The 19668-nt window shown below is 45.5% G+C and overlaps 1 protein-coding gene across 1 annotated transcript in view; it reads right to left on the bottom strand.

The window, feature by feature from the left end:
• TFCP2L1 (transcription factor CP2 like 1) overlaps positions 1-5885 on the bottom strand; it is a 35350-nt gene extending 29465 nt beyond the window's left edge. The window contains exons 1-2 of the mRNA XM_038142847.1: positions 5699-5885; positions 1342-1493 (exon numbers count right to left, since the gene is read on the bottom strand). Of these exons, the coding sequence (XP_037998775.1) occupies positions 1342-1493; positions 5699-5760 (214 nt within the window). The 5' untranslated portion in view covers positions 5761-5885. The remainder of the gene's footprint in view (positions 1-1341; positions 1494-5698) is intronic.
• Between the last annotated feature and the right edge of the window lie 13783 nt (positions 5886-19668).

Here is a 19668-nt window from a genome sequence, read left to right as displayed (position 1 = left end):
AAACTCATGGTATTGCATTAAGACTTGTCTAACTTTTCCCCTGCCAAGGTAAAAAAGTAGGCACTGCTTCAAGTATACTAAAATACTTGGCTGTCAACAGATTTTCACTTTAAAAAAATCTTTTATTCCAATACAGGAAAGAATTGTGTTTCATAGGAAGACTCATCTCAATCTCACAATTGATATGCCCCATTATAACCTCCTGGGATCTGCTGTGTTTAGATGAATAAACTGAGATGACACAGTCACATATCCCAAGCATCTTTTGATCCTGAGAGACAGAACAGTGCCAGCTTATGTGACAGGAAACACCTGGCTCCTTGGGGAGAGCCTGCAGTACTTCAGTGATCTTTCTGTGAGGGTTCTATGGGTCTACCAGCTGCCAACACAGATCCAGCAGCCAGCTGCACCTGAGGTCAGAGTCCAAGGGAGGTCAGGGCTCCAATTTCTACCAGCGTTAAGAGAAACCTATCCAGGGAGGCACCCAAGTGAGCATCTTCCTCAGTGCATGAAGCTTAGAGACGAGGCAGTATCCTGAGGCAGGAGATGATCTCAGTGAGAGGGCAGACAGCCTTCAGCTTGTTGTTAGGCCCTTTTTTACAGCCTGGCAGAAAATGAGCAAAAATATGTTTTTGCATAATCTGTGCATGGAGAGGTCTGATCCGCTCAAGACCCACACATAGGAGGTTCTGCAAATCTACAGCCAAATACCAACCACAGATGTGTCTGCACAAATGCTGTCAAAGGGGAGAAAAGAACACAGAGAAACAAAGTGTTTATCCAGGAGTATGAACCAGTCTGTGAGGTCGGCTATAGGACCTTGCTTCACTGAACCCTGGCAACTTGTCAAGTCAGGCACTGAGCAGAGCCACCAGCCAGCCTGTTGGAGAGATGTCACTCTGCCCAGACCTCAGAGCAGCCCTTGGATACCTGCTAAACCATTCCCTGGCTATGCCCTCCAGCAGTGCTGGGGGACTTGCAGTGGTAAGAGCCCTCCCCAGTCCAATCTGCTTCAGCAGTCTGGCCTTGTGAGATGAAGGCAGGAGGCTGCAGTTTAAGTTGTCTGAGATCAAGCCAGTACTTGGCCACAGGGAATTGTACATGCTGTAGCACTGCCTTAGGTCAACAGTTAAATCAGTGGTATTTCATTATTTTAAAATAGTTGATAATCTGGTATCTAAATGTGGAAAACGAAATATTTCTCCTTTCCTCCACCCCCCCGCCCCTCTCCTATCCCTCTTTTCCCATCCCGCTGCCCTCCCAGTAAGGCAAAGTATGGGATCAAATCTCATTAACTGTTCCCAAGAAACATCCTCTTCTTCAGTGTACTGCAGACCCTACCTTGGTTGAGGTAGGTCAGAGTTTCTTCGTGCAGTTTCACGGCGGGGGAGGTGGCTGTGCAGAGGATGTACTGAAAGGGTGGTAGTTTGGCATCGTTCTCAGGAGACAGCTGCGGCTCTTCCTGCTTGAAGATCGGCAGCGCAAGGACATCTCTGCAACGTACAAGTTACACACAGTCAAAAAGAGTTTATGGGCTATTCTAGCCTCAACCTGCATCTGGTTCTCATGGTCTGAGATAACCAGGGGTGGTGTCTGGAGAAACACCAGGTTAAAATGGCTAAAAGAGGAAGAGTTTGGCCTGTTTAATGTAACCAGGCAACTTCTGCATCTAAGATATCAGCACTGCACACAAAATAACATAGCACTGGCAAAACAGAGTGTGCCTGAGAATTAATGCAAGTTTTTAAGAAATAAATCAGATTCACTTTTCAGTTAAGCAGTCTTCTTGATAAGGAAAAAACAGATCAAAAATAGATCCTTCATCCTTGTGGACATATTTGATTAAGAGTTCTCAGGTTCTCAGATGAAAGCCTTTCAGAAAAAAAAAAAAAAAAAGCAAGAAAGGGCACTTTGACAGCCAAATGTCAGATCAGTAAAATGTCTTCAAGTAGCAGCCATGAGTGGGAAGCACACACAGCTCTGGTGTACAAAGGAGATATTCAGGTAAATGACTGCATGAATGGCTGGATTAATTGATTCATAATATCTCCCTGCATTCTAGTAAACGGGGTCCCAAGGAATCACACAGCTCTTAAAGTCAGCAGTGGGCTACCTTTGTAAATGCACACACAGGTGCGTGGGAGCAGCTCCACTAGGACCTGCACACAGCCCCAGCTCCCACTTCTTTACAAAATGCTGATAGTGACCTGCCTGCTGATTTAGTCCCAGGCTGATCCCAACCCACACTAATCCCCAAGCAGAACTGGTATTAGCAAGGCTGAGAGCTCAACAAATGATTTCATTAGCACAAAATGAGATGTCAGGAATAAGCATCCTTATCTCAGCCTGTCTGACACTGACACACATTAGCCTTCCTATGCCACTAACACTGCTGATCATTGTGTACACTTACTTAAAACATTAATACCCTTCCAAATTAGGAGAATTATACTGAACGCGGTGACAATTCAGAACAAGTGATTCTTTTTCTCCTCTATTTCTTCCAGATGTGTGAAGACTTGAAATTCTCTTCACACAGGCTGTAGGTTCTGCTCCTTTTGACAACCCCATGCACAAAATGCTCTAAGAAAAACTATCCAGCACGTACAGGCACGCAACCTGAAAGGGCATTAAGAATTTTTTCCTTGCCTGTTCAGTTAATGATCCACTTATAGCACTCACAACCTTGAAGGCTACCCAGGTCATCAGTGAAACAGCGCACCAGTTTAGAGTAAACTGCTCAAGTGCCTGGTTCAGACACAGGTACCCCTGTTTAATAGCAAACAATGCCAGAGAGCAAACTGTGCCATTTCAGATGCAGACGGAAGAAAAGAAACACCCATCTCTGTTTCCATTCTCTCTTCCAACCCCACGCCCCCAGCACTATCAGCCACTCGAAGGCATCCAGCCCCATTTGCTTCCTGGCATTACTGACATAATCACTGCTCTTGCCTAACTGCTGCCACAGAGAGGTTTGTTTTTTTTTTTTTCCCTTGTGATGATTTACTACAGCAATGAAGTGACAGAAATGCCTGCAGTAGATTTCTGAAATAGATAGCATTGCTCCACACACATGCAGGATCTGATACTGCTCCGGAGTCATCGGAGTCATCTCACTCAGCCCGGATGCCAACATTTGCTCCTAAGGATGCCAACATTTGCTCCTAACCCACTCTGCACAATGCTCTCTGGATGCCTGTGGCTTTACAGATGAGAACAGGTCAAAAACTCCAGCGCCCAAAAACTTCTGCAGCTCGGCAGAAACAGTGCACAAAATGTGGCCTGGGTTTAACAGTTAGTGGTGAGGAATTTGTACATATACTCACCTGAAACAGCTGAGAATTTCAGGCAAGGGGAAGTAAAAATTTAAATACCATGTTTCACATGAGGTTCTTTGCACCCCTACACCTGCCAGCACAGCTGTCTGACTGCTGAATACTGCAAGCATGGAGGAATCCATGACTTGGTTTCTGGAAAGCTTCACCATATTTAAGCTCTAACAAAGCCACACAAGTTAATCACTTTTTTATTCCTAGAGCATTTAAACTAATGGCCTGTGGTATAAGTGCTTTGGGTCAAGACCTTCTTAAGCATTCGACCTTATAATAAGTGTTTGGAACCTAGAATGAGGTCAAAAGAAGTTTTAAGTATATAAGCCATCACAACACTTACTCAACTCTTCACTCAAGAGCTGCAAATCAAATTTAGGGAAAAACAGGCTCTTACAACAGTTCTTACCCTTAAAAAAAAAAAAGTTGAACTCCTTAAAACTCTCCAAATTTTCACCCTTATGCTAAAGATTTACAGTTCTAGATTTAAATAACAATTAGTTTGCATACCTGGAAGGGGAGAAAGCTAATTGAGAGTTCAGTCAGCTGACAGAACAGAGGGTAAAACACATACTGCGTTTTCATAAAAAATGAATGAAAATTTACAAGACTTTTTTTCTGTAGCATCAGCTCGCTCCATCTACAAATAACCACTGAAGTACAGCAAAACTTACACGATGTCCCGAATACACAGAAAGCTCTTGATCACTGTAAGATATAACTTATACAAACTTTTCTTACAGCAACTTCGAATATTGTACTATTTCAGTTTCCTGTAGTCACTACAAGGCGGTATGGAAAGCCTTCAGAAAGGCACTGCTCAGCAGAAAAATGCCCCTGTTAGAAATGCATGTCTTGACACATTCTCATGGAAAGTGAATTGGCCAGAATCAGCCATCTCTACATAAAAAAACAAGGGTTTTGTTCAACCAACCTGCCCTAAAACACCTGAGGGCATTGTTGCCATAAAAGCGGCTATAGGGATTTTAATCCCAGACCAAACCCACCATTTAACAGACACAGGTACTCACTAAAGCTGAAGTTCGTTCCTAAAACACCAATAGGTCACCTCCATACCAGCAGCCTTCCTGACAGAACAGATATCCTCTATGCCCCAGCTAGCATCAAGCCAGCAAAAATAAGCTAGTATGTTTTCTGGCCCATTAAACTGAATTTAAATTGCGGAGTAAAGCCTGACCCAGACCTGATGATCTTCCAGCACTCCTGCTACCAATCCATGGAGTTAATGCAGCAGCCTGACCACCGTAAACACCCTCTAATGGAGAATATGCTGATGCTTCTCTGCTTGTACCATTTTCACTGTCCTAAACTAATCAGATTTGCAAGTGCAAAGCAAGAGAGAACGAGACTTTTGCCACATACATGTTGTGAAACTGAGTTATTGACATAGAGGGAGGAGACGAAGTATCTTGTACGAAGAAAAAGAAAAGCTGCCAGAAGGCAAGAATCTCCCAATATTGTATCATCTGATAATGGGAGATTATTATTTAGTCCAAAATAAAATTTCTTTGCAAGTACACTGACAGGCAGCAGGAATAGTCAAGATAGCGTGTCTCCTTGAAAGAGAAGCATTATCTGCATTCGAAGAGCTTCCCCAGACAAACTCAATGTTCTCTCAAGAGTGGTTATTTGGGGGTACATTCGAAAGTCAGGGTTCTTGGGCCATAGGCAGGTTCTCCACTGCCACAATTCAGCAAAATCCCACTCCAGCAATCGCCACCAGCTGACAGCCGAACTTTACATCTTCAGAAAGCAAATAACTCACAAGCACCCAGCAAAAAGGGAACTCCCAAAGTTGCCTGCTTTGACATCGTTGGGAGGGAGGAAACGCGGGTTTGTGCTACACATGTCACAGACTATTGTTTAGCAGCCCTTGTACTTAAATTAGGCACATTTAATTGAACGCAACTGTGCGGAGGCAGGAAAAAGCTGGTTTAGACAAGTTCAGAAAGTGAAATTCTGCGCTTTTCACACATCGTCCTAAAACGCAGACTAAGAAACCCCATCCCCAGAAAACGGGGTGCCTTCTCAATTTGCCAACAGGCGTTTTCCTCAAACCTCTGACAGCGCTCGGCCGCTGCCGCACCTCCTCCCTCGGAGCTGCGCTCCCCCAGCCCGGAGAAGAGGGAACCCGGCACAAGCAAGAGAGCAACGCCGCGGAGAGCTGCCTAAGCAGGCGCTAAAAGAAATGAAGAAGGAAAAAGAGAAAGCAAAAAAGGAAAACGGTCTCTCAGGCAGAGGGAGCGGCGCGGCGGGGCACCGGGAGTGCGGCCGGGCGGCAGCGGGACGGCGGCACCCGACCGAACACCCACGCCGTGCCAGGGCCGCCGCCGCCGCCCGGGACTCACCGCAGGTAGCTGCCGGTCGAGTGCTGGTTGTAATGCTCCGGCTGCGTGTGCCAAAACAGCATCTTGGGGGCGGCCGGCGGCGGTCCCTGCGCTGCGGAGCGGCGGCCGCGCTGCCCGCCCCACGGGTGCCCGGCACGGCTGCCGCCAACTGGAGCCGCGGCCCCGCCGGCTCCCGGCGCTTTTATGGCTCAGCCCCGGCGGGCGCGGGTTGGCCGGGCCGGGGCGCCGCAGCCGGGCGAGCCCTCCCCCGGCCCGCCCCAGCGCCAGCCCCGGCCCCCGGCGGGCACGGGCCGCGCAGCCCCGGGGCGGAGCGCCGGCCCCGAGGGACGGGCCTGGCGCGGAGCGGGCTGTGAGGGGTCGTGAGGGACCAGGGAGGGGCGGGCACCCCAACCCCGAGGCAGTCCAGGGCAATCCCTGTGCTGGGGCTGCCGCCTGCCCTCTGAGCTGTGATTTAAACCGAGCCAAGCCGTCGTACACCACTGTGAAAGCCCTGCTCAGGCTCCTCGCAGGTCCCTGTTTTCTTTGAATGAACGACAGCTGATGGCTTTAGCTCCCTGCTGTCTCTTAGGCTGCCCTGTGCCTCAAGTTAATGCGACCTTGTGTCAGGGGGTGTTTTCCAACTGAGAGAGCAAGAGGCAAAGTTTGCCTCTTGGTGGATGGAGGTGGATGAAGAAGAGAACAGTGTCAGAGACTAAACTCACCCCTAGCCCATTAGAAACCCTCCTGTCCTTTCAACGCCCCCACACAGTATGGAGAAATCTGTTTCTTTTCCATTTAAAATTGCAGCTCCTGGTCCTCACCCACAAAGCTGCCCATAGCTGTCATTTTCCTAACCCCCTGCTATCAGGGCACCTGCATGTCCTCCCAGTCCTTCTCTGCTCTGATAGTTTGGGCAGGAGGGAACAAAAGGGTAGAGAGACTCCCTGTTTAGTCATTTCATACTGTCTATCCACCAGCAGACACTGAAACAGATCCTTAGTTACTCTGAGTCATTAAACATCTTTCAGTCAGTTTTTCAGGAGATGGCTTCCTATCCCTGAGGTTCCTGGTAAAATTTCAGCTGAGAAAAAGGCACTTTGCTCAGGGTACTTGTCAGCACTGTCAGATTTCACCATCGGATGGGTTTTTTCAGACAGATGAATTTTCTATTCTCCTGCCATGATCATAGAATATTGCTATTGTCATAACATTTATAGATCATAGTTAGGTCAAGCCCAATACAGTCAGATGCAATATAATGATGGTCATTGGGGTCTCAGATCTTGAGACAAGGAACAAGGTGGCCTGAAAGGTAACTAAGCAGATTTACAGAGATGTTATGAGTCTAAAAGTTTTTAGGATACACTGCTTATATCTGCTTGTTAATTTCAGAGTAAGAAATTGCACAAATCAATGCGCCTTTACAGTATCCTCGGTTACTACACAGACAAACACTGGCTCTAGCAAAGCAAAATGGCTGGAGTTATCTTTTTATGCTCTTGAAAATATTTAGCTCTGCTCACACAACATCTGAGACCTTGATTAAGCAAAGACTATATATAGCTCTTGGACAGAGAAACAAGGCAAAGTTTGCAGAGCTGTCCAAGGACTTCTCTAAATAGTAAATATCCTTCCACAGTTTAAGTAGTTCGATGCACCTATTGGGGAAATATGAAGTCCAGTGTAAAAGTAAATTGCCATACTGTATGAAACAAAGGATCCCATCAAGTCTGGTGTGATATATTTTCTTTACTATCCTTCTAGAAAGTACATATGTTGGAGTGAAAATTACTTTAAAATAATTCCACTCATATCCTCTCTAGCCTGTTGATGAATGTAAAAAATAAGGTGAAATCTACTAATTAATTTTACAGAGACTCTGGCAGCAACTCTGTCTTCCAAATGTTCCTGTCCTTCCCATTCCTTTCTAAGCCAAATCTGATGAAGAAAAGGACTTCTTTGTTCCTTGTCTACCTCTCCTGAAAGAAATCTCAGCCATTTTCTGGTCTAACTGCTGCTCTTCCCCCAGTGTGAAAGTTTGTACCACAACATCAAATACCTTCTCCTGGCCTTCAGAATCCACCACATCAGAGAAAATCGTCCTCTGCACCTCTCTCTCTGGGGCTCCCAGCATCTGCTCTTCCTCTTAACACAACCCCTCAGTGAAGAAGTCTTCTCCACCATGGCTTTGTCACCCAAACTTCCCTTTACTCTCCTACTTCCTCCCAGATTAAAATAATTTCTTTGCTGTGCTGATTGCTTTTCATCTCTTGTTTTAGATGCTTGTTCAATTTGCCATGGTAAAATACTTTGATCATATGATTAAAAGGGATTGATTGAATATTTTGTTTGATGGATTTTTCTACTTGAGGTAATGCTATGAAGGGACCTTGGGATACTTTTTGTGTTGAAAAAAAGGTATTTAAAAAACAAGTGTATTTTCCTGTGGATCTTTGTACCTGGAAAGCCAAGCAGTGTGCCAGTGAGTTCAGTCCAAAAGTTCATGCTGCTGCTTCACTGTTCACTGCAATCCCTTTAGCTAAGCACTGAGTGGGAAACATTTTTCATCTGCTTCACTGGAGAGTCGAGAGGTTTTGATCAGCTTTTCAGCACCTGAAACCAAACTAGCAGAATTTGCAGTGAAGTGACTGAGATACAGTCACATATTCAGTTCCCTTTCTGCTCTGGAAGAACAATGTTCCCATTAGGCAAGGGTCTAAATGGATTTGAGCATTGTAACACTGTAGAGATGGCTGCAGATCTGTAAAAGAAGTGAAACACTTCACTTGCTTCTGAAACTGAAAAGAAACAGACTTTATGACTTCCATCACAAGCATCTGAGTCGCTTCTGGGAAGTCTAACAGGATGTTCTATATCAGTTTAGCAATTTTGTGTTCACAAAGCCCCAGATAAACTTAAAGGATCAAGGGTGAACATTATACTGTACCCAAGAGCTCCCAAAAGCAGCCAGTTATTCAGGGATTACTCCACCTCCCTCCTGATGCACAGACCATAGAATCTGGATGAACTGCAGGGATCTGAAATGAGCTGCAGAGACTTACTGAGATGGTCACCCAAGCACTAAATATGCTCTAATGAAAAATAGTCAGCATGTGCCTTTGTGTTCCCTTTCTGTGTATCCTAGCTCACAGGTTTCCAGCCTTTGGCTTGGGGATCCTTGGGGGAGTTATATTGAAGGAGGCTCTCAAAGATAACCAAGAAATGTGACTGGGCTGTAACTGGCTAAATTTGCTCAACTTTCCCTGGAAAATACTGAAGGCACCAGAAAATAGAAAGGACTGCAAATCTGAGGTTTTAATCAACAGCAATATTATGGATGAAGAAAGGAACAGCTTTTACACAGCCCTTATTGCTTTAAATTAGAAAGAACATTGTTTTGCCTTTGACAGGGTTTGGGACTGCTTCCAGTGGCAAGTACAGGCTTTCACAGGTAGACCACTGACCCTCAAGGTCTCCTCATCTATTCCATGGTCCACTTTTGAGATGGAAACCAGCCTAGATGCGTTCCCATTGCCCTCTGCTGAACAGAAGCTCTGGGCAGTGGCTACCACCAGGAGTATGAATGTAGTCGTGGTGTTACAGCCAGGAAGGAGGACACTGAACTGGAAAACCTGAGAATGAACAAGGCCTTGAAAGTGTGCCTTATACTGACAGAAACACAGAGCTTATTTTGGTTTTACAAGAGGAAGATTAACAGGTGACTCAAACATAGTCTATAAATACGCACATGGAAAATCAACATTTCATAAAATATGCTCCTGAACCTCACAACAAAGATACAAGAGCCACAGAATAAACAGTGCAAGTTAATAAACTGAGGCTAAGAACAGACTGCAGTGAATGTAATCCACCATGAGTGTAACTTTCCCAAACTTTGTGGTTAAAGCCACCTCCCGCCATCCCTATTTTCTAGATATAATTACAGACTAATATTTTTTTCACAAAGAAAAAGAAAAAGAAAAGTTGAACAGAAAGGAATTCATTTAGGTCCTGTGGCCAGTTTGAGAAAGGAGAGCAAAGAAGTTCACCAGGACTCTTTCTGTCATTACAATCTCTGACGTCTCCTGCCAAAGGCTTCCAAAAGCCATCTTATTAAAGTCACCTCCCTGCTCTACCTCGTGAGTGTGGAGCAATGTGTCCCCTTCCCTGACAGTCAAACTGCCCCATGCTCATATGTTGTGATGTGCTGTCAACACAATCATCCTGACACAATGAGAACCACATTAACTAAACTTAATAGCAAAACAAATATCAGGAAGAATACCACACAGACTGGCTTATTTTCTTATTCAAGTCATTCATTAAAACCCTCACCATTTTCTTACTTATCAGAGGTCACCATCAAATTTCCAGCTGCCACTAAATTTCCAGGCACAACATAGCGCTGATGTATCCACGAGGACTTTTTGCCACAGAAATTAAGCCTCATTTGCAAGCTCTCCCCAATGTCATATTAATCATTTTGACTGTCCTGATTTTATCACCAGAATCAAAATTTTCTTTCTTCCTGGTGAACATTTCTTTTAAAGTCATTTTGTTGTGGAAACAAAAAAAATATTTACACAATGAGGGAGATGGATGATTGGATGACAAAATAAGTGCTTTTTAAATGCTCATTATACATCTATTGGCATTGGCTGTCTCATTGTGAGCTACAGGCTACAATCGTGGGGACACACAGTAGCCGTGTTTACATTGCTGCAAGAGAGACCTCCAGAGCCAGCAGCACAAGTAGGAAAGTAGCACATGATTTAAAAAAAAAAAAAAAAAAGAGAAAGAACAACAGCAGTAAAAAATCATGTACTTTTTGGCCAGCAGCAGACACTGACTCTGCAAACAGCTGTGCCCAGAACATGGCTGGAGGTTAGTTATGGTCCCTCTGCCTGAGGTCACCGTCTGTGCTGCGCTCCTGTCCTGGCTGGAGCGGCGTGAATACATCACACCCTCACACACCAGGGTGGCAGAGAGGGGGGACCGTCACTGCCTGGAGCCTTGTGGGGAGCAGTGGCAGGAGGTGAAGCATCGTCACTCAGAGCTGACAACAGCCCAGCTCTGCTCACAGCTTTGCTGCCCGAGGAAGCTTTGCTTCATAGCTGAAAAATTGTAGCCGGGCCAAAAATATCTGTGATGTCTGAGTGTATCCCACATCCGCCCACCAGCCTGGTCTGCCACCCTGCCCCAAACACTGGTGTCAGCACTTGAAGGGAGAGGAGAGCAGCGAAAGGAGAGGCCAGGAGCCAGGCTGCAGCAGGAACTGACTGCTTCAGCCAGCTTTGCCAAGGGTGGGTGTGGGAAAGCAGAAGAGGTGCCAGAGATGTCTAGTCCATAGATTCCACAGACCAAGGCTGTGTCCTCTCTACTCATGAAAAGGGAGTCCTGAGAGCCTGAACAAGAGGCAGAAGACTCCCTCTGGAGATTTGCAGGCACCACCAAATTGGGTGGGGTGGTTGGCATACTGAGCACCCGTGCTTTGATCAGCAAGACCTTGGGAAACTTGAGGCCATGAGAAACCTCACTGGGTTTTGCAGAGCCATGCAAAGCACTGCACCACACTGGAATAACCCCATGCATCAGTTCAGGCTGGGAACCGGATGACGACAGAGCAGCCCTAATGAGGAGGACCCCAGTCTTGAAAGATTAAGTACAAAACAACAGTTCTTCCTTGCCACAAATGAGGCAAACCATTCCTCATAATGCATGAGATCAAGGAAAGCTATCGCCCCTTCTCCCTGGTGCTGGTGGAACTGCACCTGTTTGAGCGTCTTGTTCAAGGTGGAGAATTTGGACAGACCCAGGAGGTGAACTGCTGAAACACTCGGGGCACAGACCAGCTCTCCTGTGAGGAGAGCTTGAAGGCATTAGGCTTGCTGGGTCTGAGGATGATGAGGTCAAGACAGGTCCTAATAGCAGCCCACTATGCAAAGGCACTAAAAAAGGTGATGAAGTCAAGCACTTCTCATTAGCAGCAGTGGTCAAGGCAATGTCCACAAGCTGTCATTTGGAGATTAGACTGAGCATTAACAAAAACTTCTTCACCAGAGGACTGGAACAAGCTACCAGACAGGCTGTGGCATCTCCATCCCTGGAGGTCCTCAAGACGACAGCAGCAGAGCCATGGTTGATGCAGTCCAGTGTAGGCTCCAGCCCTGTTTGGAGGTGGAGTTTAGATTAGAGACATTCAGAAGTCACTTCCCCCAACATTTCAAATCTATGAAATCCTGCAAGGGGTACTGTGGTCCTGACCCAGGTTTTAGTCTACATGCTCCATAATCCCCTTCCTGCTCAAGGCAATGTCCAAGTCTTTACCAAATGTGTAATGCCCTAGCACATGTGGGATGTCCACAGCTTCCTACTTCCTGAAGAGACTCATGGTAAAAGGTCTGCGTGCTGCTCTACTGCATGTGCTGTCCTGCCCCAGTGAGACTTCTGTGCAAAAGCCAGCTGAAAAGTGGTTATTTTTAACTCTAGAGGAAAGGCTTTATTATAATCTGGAGCTGGCAAAGTTACAGTGTCAAGTAGCCACATCCTCTCCAATGTAAACTCTTCAGACATGAAATAATTTCAGGATAATTACTAGACACAGTTAAGCACATAGAAAGAACTCAAATGCTCCACTCCAGGGCATTTATCTGTTGTAGGACAGCACTAAGTATGAAATACATTACAGTCTTTCATTTTCCCTGAAACACTTTAGAGACATTTTAAATTCCTTGAGAGGAAAACAATTCAAGATGCTTCATGTACTCAAAACACCTTTCAATAGTCCTTCAGAGGATGCTTAATACCTCAGCAGAATCACATAGTCCTTCACAAACACTATGTTTAAAAACTCAAAATACAATAATACTTAAGCAATTATTATCATTATTATTATTATAATATTTCTTCTTTGCTTCAGAGTAAAGCTTCCATCAAATGAGATTTGTCTTATAGAAATGCTCTAGTTAGATGATTCACACAACAAATTCATAACTAAGAAGATAGACTGGAAAAGGGAGTGTGGTTTTCTTTTATTAGCTACATGTAGTCTGACTGTAATTATTCCCAACTGGAATATTTGTACATAAAAGCAATTTTGCAATGACAGTAATTTGTACAATTATTCTAATAACATGTTAGTCCCTTAATTTTTATAAACAAATTCTAAGACTCTTTTTTATTGTGTTTGCAGAGCAATTCCCAAGTCAAATAATCAAGCCTCCCAAGTTCCCTGCAAGGTAAGGTAAGTTGAGGTGAGGTGAGTGGAGACTGACCTCTACTGCTAGTTACAAATGCATTTATTTCCTCAATATTCCTTTCTCCACCAGGATATCCCAGATTTCCTGCTTATACAAGGTGTCATCTCTTGTCTCTGCAAGTCCTGTGGGGCAAGTTAACACATTTGTATTAATGAATTAATACATTTGTATTAACTTCATATGATGGCACAGAAGCGTGGGTGCACCTTACACATGCGAATATCCCATCACCATTAGGAAATTACCAAGTCACCTCACACTGCAGGAAACTTAAAGGCAAACTGACATCACCAAGACAGTGGAGGATGTGTGAATAAATCCCAGGGTGATGAGTCCCAGTCTAGCTCTCCTTGGCAGCCATACAGTAGGACCAGGGAGAAGCCATCTCTTTCAAGGTGGGACATGCAGTACTGAAGTCTGTGATTTCATTTTCTTCTTACACATCCAGGGATAAACTTAAGAATTGTTTGACAAAAAGTACTGGAGTTACAGGAATGTCCAAAATGTGCACGTGGAAGAAAAATCACGGAAATACAGAATATCCTGGGTTGGAAGGGATGCACAAGGATCATCGAGTGTAGCTCCTGTTCCTGCAGAGGACATCCCAAGAATCTCACCATGTGCCTGAGGATATTGTCCAAACACTTCTTGAGCTCTGGCAGGCTCAGTGTTATGACCACTTCCCCAGGAAGCCAGTTCCAGTGTCCAGTCACCCTCTAGGGGAAGAACCTTTTTCTGATTTCCTAATATCTAACCTAGAGGCTTTATTTTCCACATAACAGTGGGCACATTTCTATAACTTCTTTTTTTATAATAATACATTCTTTACAATAACCTGAGTGGGACCAATAGGAATGTGACAATTTCAGCACCTTCCCACACAACTCAGGAAAATGGTTTAAGATACTGTAATTTCCAAATTTTTTAAGACTTGAAATCACCAATTTCAAGTCTCTAATACACAGATCATCTGCCCACTGAGGGTACTCTTGTGCTGTGGATAAAGACTTCCCAGAAAGGAACGAGATAGCATCTGAAAGCACAAACAGACTATTTGAATGAATACCCTCAAACAAGACAATCTCAGTGACCAAAGCACAAAACTGCTGCACCTGCACTTGCAAAAGAAGGCTTGTGGGTTTGTTTTTGTAGTGCAATAACTAACCTCACTGCACAGCCCTCCTGGGGGCCTTTACTTCAGCTTTTCCCATGATGTAGTTGGGGGAGGTCAGCAGCAGTTCAGAGGCACAATATTCAGTGCTGCTGGCTACAGCATGGCAAAAATGACCCATTTCTTGCCTCCTCTAGGCCTGACTGTCCAACAGCAGTTGGACTAAAGAGACAACAGATACCAAGGATATAATTAAAACTCACTGTACCGAGCAGAAGCTGCTGTCTTCAGTAGGATTTTGTCTCAGGCTAGAAGCACTCCCGTATTTCATAGCAAAGACAAGCGCAGACTTTCAGAGGAAAATTTTTCTATTGTTCTACTTTAATCAATCAGTGACAATTAACCAACATTTAGTTTCAGCTTGAGGAAGGAATGACAGAAATAATTATGTCCTGAGACAAACATCCCATCAACTTCTCCAAATCATTAACTGCCTCAGATGAATTTGCAATCAATTAACTGAGATTAAAAAGTCTAACAGGCAAACCATCTTCATTCCCCTCTGGAATGGGGATCCTCCCCAGGATGACACAAAGTCGCTACTCAACCTCTGCATGTGTTCTCATAAATGCAACCTTACTCTGTCCATAAAACAGTTTTGCTGGTTCATCTCAGGACAGGGGTTCCTCTGACACTGAAATTCAACGTGGATTTGCTCTCAGCTGACCCTGAGCAGGGAATGGAATAACCACTCCTGACCTGTCTGTTTATAAGGCATCAGCTAAACAACTGTGTTACCACAGAATAATTCCATCAAGAGCCTTGTGCTATAGATACATGTTGCCCATTGTAAAAGAAATTTGTGGGCTTGAAGACAGATTATTGTAGATAGACTAAAAATGTAAAAAACAGAAATAATAGTGTGAAATAGGCTAAGGTTGTAGTAGTTTCAGTGTAGCTCTGTCTTCCTTATTCGAGTTATTATAAATATTTGCTTAGTATAGGGTGCACAGCATCCTGAATTCCCTGGATTGTGCCAGTGTGATCCCATTGCTATAAACACTGAAGATGAATCAGATGAATCCTGCCAAACATCTGCTTTCATTTATAAAAACAGGGTTAAGAAACCTGGTCACAATTTATAAACATCTCTTGGGAAGGGTCTCTTCTTGACAGAAGAAGAGGTGGTAACACTGAAGGGGAAGCTGAGTGCATCCAGCAATGTCCAGCTCATAACACCTGGTGTGAGCAGTAGCAGTCATGGAGATTATTAATGGTGAGACAGGAGTGTTATTTTTATGATAAATAAATAGAATAAACTCAAAGTGACATCATCTACTTAGTAGTGTCAAGCAGTCAGATTTATATCTAATCATCATAGCTGCTTTTCAATAGTTTCCATTTTATGAACTGGCTAGCGTGTTGATTTTATCATTATACCTGCCTCTTGTGCTTTTTTTCTTCAAAATCATAAAATACATTATTCTGAAGTTCTTCTTCCTGCAAGTTTCTTGTTTGGCCCGCTCTAACCTTAGCAGTGAGTAAACTTAAAAGGTTTTGATCCAGCAATCCAAACATAAGCTGCATTGAAGAACTGTCCAAACCATTGGTGCCAGTGTACAGCGTGACTGGGAATCCATAGAGAATTCCAGAAAAAAAAAAAAAGCGCCACATTGTGATAATATTTACAAAAGGGGAAGGATGGCCTCCTTGAGCAGCTTGCTAACTGCCCAGATCTGGGAATCAAACAGTGAGGAATATGATGATATGGGGAGATGTCTCTTGGTAGAGGCTGTGGGTGACACACCTGGTGTTGTCCCAGCTCAGCAGCAGGAGTTGGGAACAATCAGACTATTACCTTTGAGTGAAAAGAAATGTGCTTCTAGTAAAGGTAACTTCTTCTCCTGCTGTCACCCGTGGGATGGTCTGAGGCTCCCTTTCACCTGTGGGCTGTCCTTTGCTGTCAGCCATCCCTTGTTTGCTGGATCTGGCCTGATGGTGCATCTCTGCCAGGTCCAGCCCAACACACCTGGGCGTGGATAGCTGTGACCAGAGGAGCCTGAGGGGCTGCACAGGAAATCTCCTTCAGTCCTGTGGGGATTTAGATGCCAGCAGGGCAATCCCTTGTCTCTCCTGGATGAGGGGTCATGCTGCAGCAGGTTCAGCCAGTGACCCAGAGACCCTGCAAGGGCCCAGGTTGCTCCTCGTGTCATTTCCTCACCAGTGGAAAGTGATTGCACTTCACAGGCCAGCTGGCTATAGATGGGACTTTTGGGGGATTCCCATCTCTACTGGAAATAAAAATAATGGTTGAAAATCATTGAACTGCACATATGCAAGAGCCTTCCAGTGGCCTTGAATATGCTATTCATTGAGGTCGGAAGCTGCTATGGAATTTTTCAATACATGATTTAATCTGGGCAGCCTGAGCTCCAGAAGCAGAGGGAGGAAATCCTTCGACTCTGGAGCCAGGGGCCCTCGGGCAAGGAAAGGGAACATTTTCAATGGCTTTTAGAGGACACATTGGCCAAGTCATGCATGTTCCAGCAGTTCACTGGCAGCACTATAAAGCTAGAAAAGAAGTGTCAGGTGAGCTTTCTAAAAGGGCAAAGATTGCTCCCTACTCTGGAGCATGCTAACATTTGGACATTTGTGGGTTTTAACTGCATCATGGTTTGAAGGCAGCCTCTTAGCATAGAGATTTTTTGCTACCCTAAACAGAGTCAGCAGAAGCTCTGCAGCAGGCAGAAATCTGCTGTGGAAGCCACTTCTCAGCAGCTGAGAACCTAGTTGGTTCTGGGGTGACCTTGCCCTGCCCTGAGAGCTGCACTGCCTCCCCATGCACTTCCACCCACCTGCAGACACACTGTACCTCTTACCTCACCTGTACCAGGAAGTGAGCAGCCCCCTCTGGGAAGTGCTCTTTCTTCAGGAGAGGAAAAAAAGCCATTTTTTGGTCTTCAGTTTGCCTCTCAGATGGATCAGTCCCTGGATCTGAGTCCTAGTGTGGAGTGGTGGTGCCAGCACAGTGTGGGGAACAGGGAGGGAAGAAGCCAAGGGAGGGCTGGGGATGGATTCTGTTCTCAGCCTAGTGAGGTATGAATACCACTGAGAGTATAGCATAGTCTCAACTCCAAAGAGATCAGTGTCTAAACAGCTTTCCATGAACTACTTCCACATCTACCTGACTTGATGGCATTTCTTCCCCCCTGACAAAGTTTGCTGACATTTTCTGCATACAGCATCTTCTTTTCTATTCCAGAAAATCTGGAACCTTATTAATGAAGCGAACAAACCCATGAGTCCTAATCTTCACTGTTCATTCAGTCCCAATAACCCAAGGAAAAGTAAAACACCACATTCACTGACTGGTTCCTGAAGGGTGTGGGAGCAGCTCTCAGTAGGGAGAGGAGACCCAGAGCTGGGGAGAACCTGAAGGACACAGACTGTCTCTTCTCACCCTGTGCTACACATCTCTTCCCAGGCCCTCTGGTAAATGTGTGCTGGGACAGAGCTTCAAGGGCGATGTCCTCAAGTCAAGGGAACATCATCACCAAAGAAGGACCTATTCAATTTTCTGTCCTTCAAATGCCAGTGGCCTTTTTGTGGGTGTCTTTGATTTTAGAGACTGGTCCAGGAATTTGAACTTCACACTCAATTGCATCCAACTGCTTTTAAAGCAGAGAGCCTTGCCAGCCCAAGAAATACAATCTTATCCCAAGGCCTTGAGAAACGTAGTGGCTGTTTTTAAGTGTCTTCCTCCATCACAAGCAGCTCTTTGTCAAGGGCACCCAAGGCTAACCAACAGCGATAAGAGGATCACTTCCCCCACTGCTGCAAATGGTCCTGCTGCTCCAAGGGAATCAGGCTCTAAAGGAAAAGCCAGCCCCTTGAAAGGCCTGGTGCAGGCAGGGCTGAGGCAGAGCTCCCTGCCCACCCCCAGGTACCCTTGGCACAAGGGTGGCAGTGCTCAGTTCAGGGTGCAAAGCCTGCACGCTGGCCTTAGTCCCAAGGGAAGTGGCATCACCCCACACAGGCAGGGACCATCAGCTGCATTTCCCATCTCGGGGCCAGTTAACCTTGGAGACCCAGGGGGAGGGGAGGCTCCCCCTGGCAAAGGTGCCTTCTGCAGCATCCATGAGATGGGAAGAACCTGGGACATAAGGTTAGAAAACAAACCCTAACGCAAACAGAGCTGAGGGGATGGTTGGATAAAATTTAAATGTGTTTCAACAACGGAGGAAGCCCATCTCTGAACATGTGTTCTAACTTCCTGCAAATATGTAATAGCTGTGGAGAGATCCTGGAAGTGCTGAGAAGCAGCAGAAACTCACTATCCCCTTGATAACAGGGGCCTTGAAGGAAGATGTGCCCCATGTCCCCAAAAGATCTCCCAGTGACTGTAAACTGCTTTGCTGATTTTTTTTCTGGATGCACACTTTGCAAGGCCTTCTCCTGAAAGAGATCCTGTTAGTGCAGCATCCCATGCCACTGTTTCCCCACCTGCACATCCAGGACAACTGCACTGTCACCACAGGAGCACTGGGAAGATGGATTAGTTAATATTTGCTTAGTGCTCTGGAGATAGCACTATATAAGTCTAATTACATTTTATGCCCTCATGTGATAAGGATGTCATCTTGGATTAGAGGGGATTAGTTGTTAATGCCATTCCTGTACATACCGGTCCCCTCCAGGGCCTTGGTTTCTGCTGAGAAGGTTATTCACCCTGCTTTTGAATCAGTGAGGTCCTCCTAGTCATGATCATCGTGGAAATCAAAGATTTTTGGTTGATGAAAACAAGCCTTGGTGGATACCTGACTATGCCGTCAGCCAAGCATAGGTGTGTGCTCAGTGACTCTCTTGCTCTGGCATCCCTAAACCCTTGGCAAGTCCAGGAGAAGGAACTGAGGGTGTCCCCTCCTTCTGCTCTGAGTTCCAAACAAACCACCAAGTTATTAAGTACAAATCTAAGTTAATGTTTAGCGCTTGCCCAAAACACAGTGATTGCCAAAAGCCAAAGCAGAGTGAGAATACACATGCTGGTAATGACTGCAGGGAAAATGCCACTGAGAGGCCATTCCCACATCCCAGCAGTGCTGCCCTCCAGGGAGTGCTCCAAGCTGGGGACATGTCCCAGAGAGATGCAAGAGCTTCTGGCTCCCATGCTGTATGGCAGGAGCTGGGCAACTCGCAGGGATTTGGCTTTTTGAAGCCTGATGGAGGGAAGCTTGCATCCTTTCCCCACAGTGACCCTGATGGCTCTCAGGTGACTCCCTCGAGAGACAAGCCCCCCTGCCCTCATTGCAGAGGTATCACAGATTATTCAAGATCCCTTTCCAGCACTCCCAATCGCTCCAAGCATTATTTTGGAGCAGGCTGGATTTCAGCTTCTAGCTCAGAACTAAAAGGGCTGTCCTGTCTCCACCTCTCACCAGCAAGGTGAGACATTTCCTTTGTCCCAGAGGACACCCTGGATCTGTCACCTATGGCTGACCACCCAGGAATAGCCAAGGGTAGGGCACAGGCTCCTCTCAGCAGCAGAAGTTAGGGATACCACCTCCTGGCTCTCAGCTCCTAGCTGACAGGAGCAGTTTTGGCTTACCAGCATGATGAAGAAG

This window comes from Motacilla alba, chromosome 7 (assembly GCF_015832195.1).
Source record: "Motacilla alba alba isolate MOTALB_02 chromosome 7, Motacilla_alba_V1.0_pri, whole genome shotgun sequence".
NCBI classification, from domain to species: domain Eukaryota; kingdom Metazoa; phylum Chordata; class Aves; order Passeriformes; family Motacillidae; genus Motacilla; species Motacilla alba.
The sequence above is the reverse complement of the archived record's forward strand: the minus strand, read 5'-3'. Positions and strand labels throughout refer to the sequence as shown.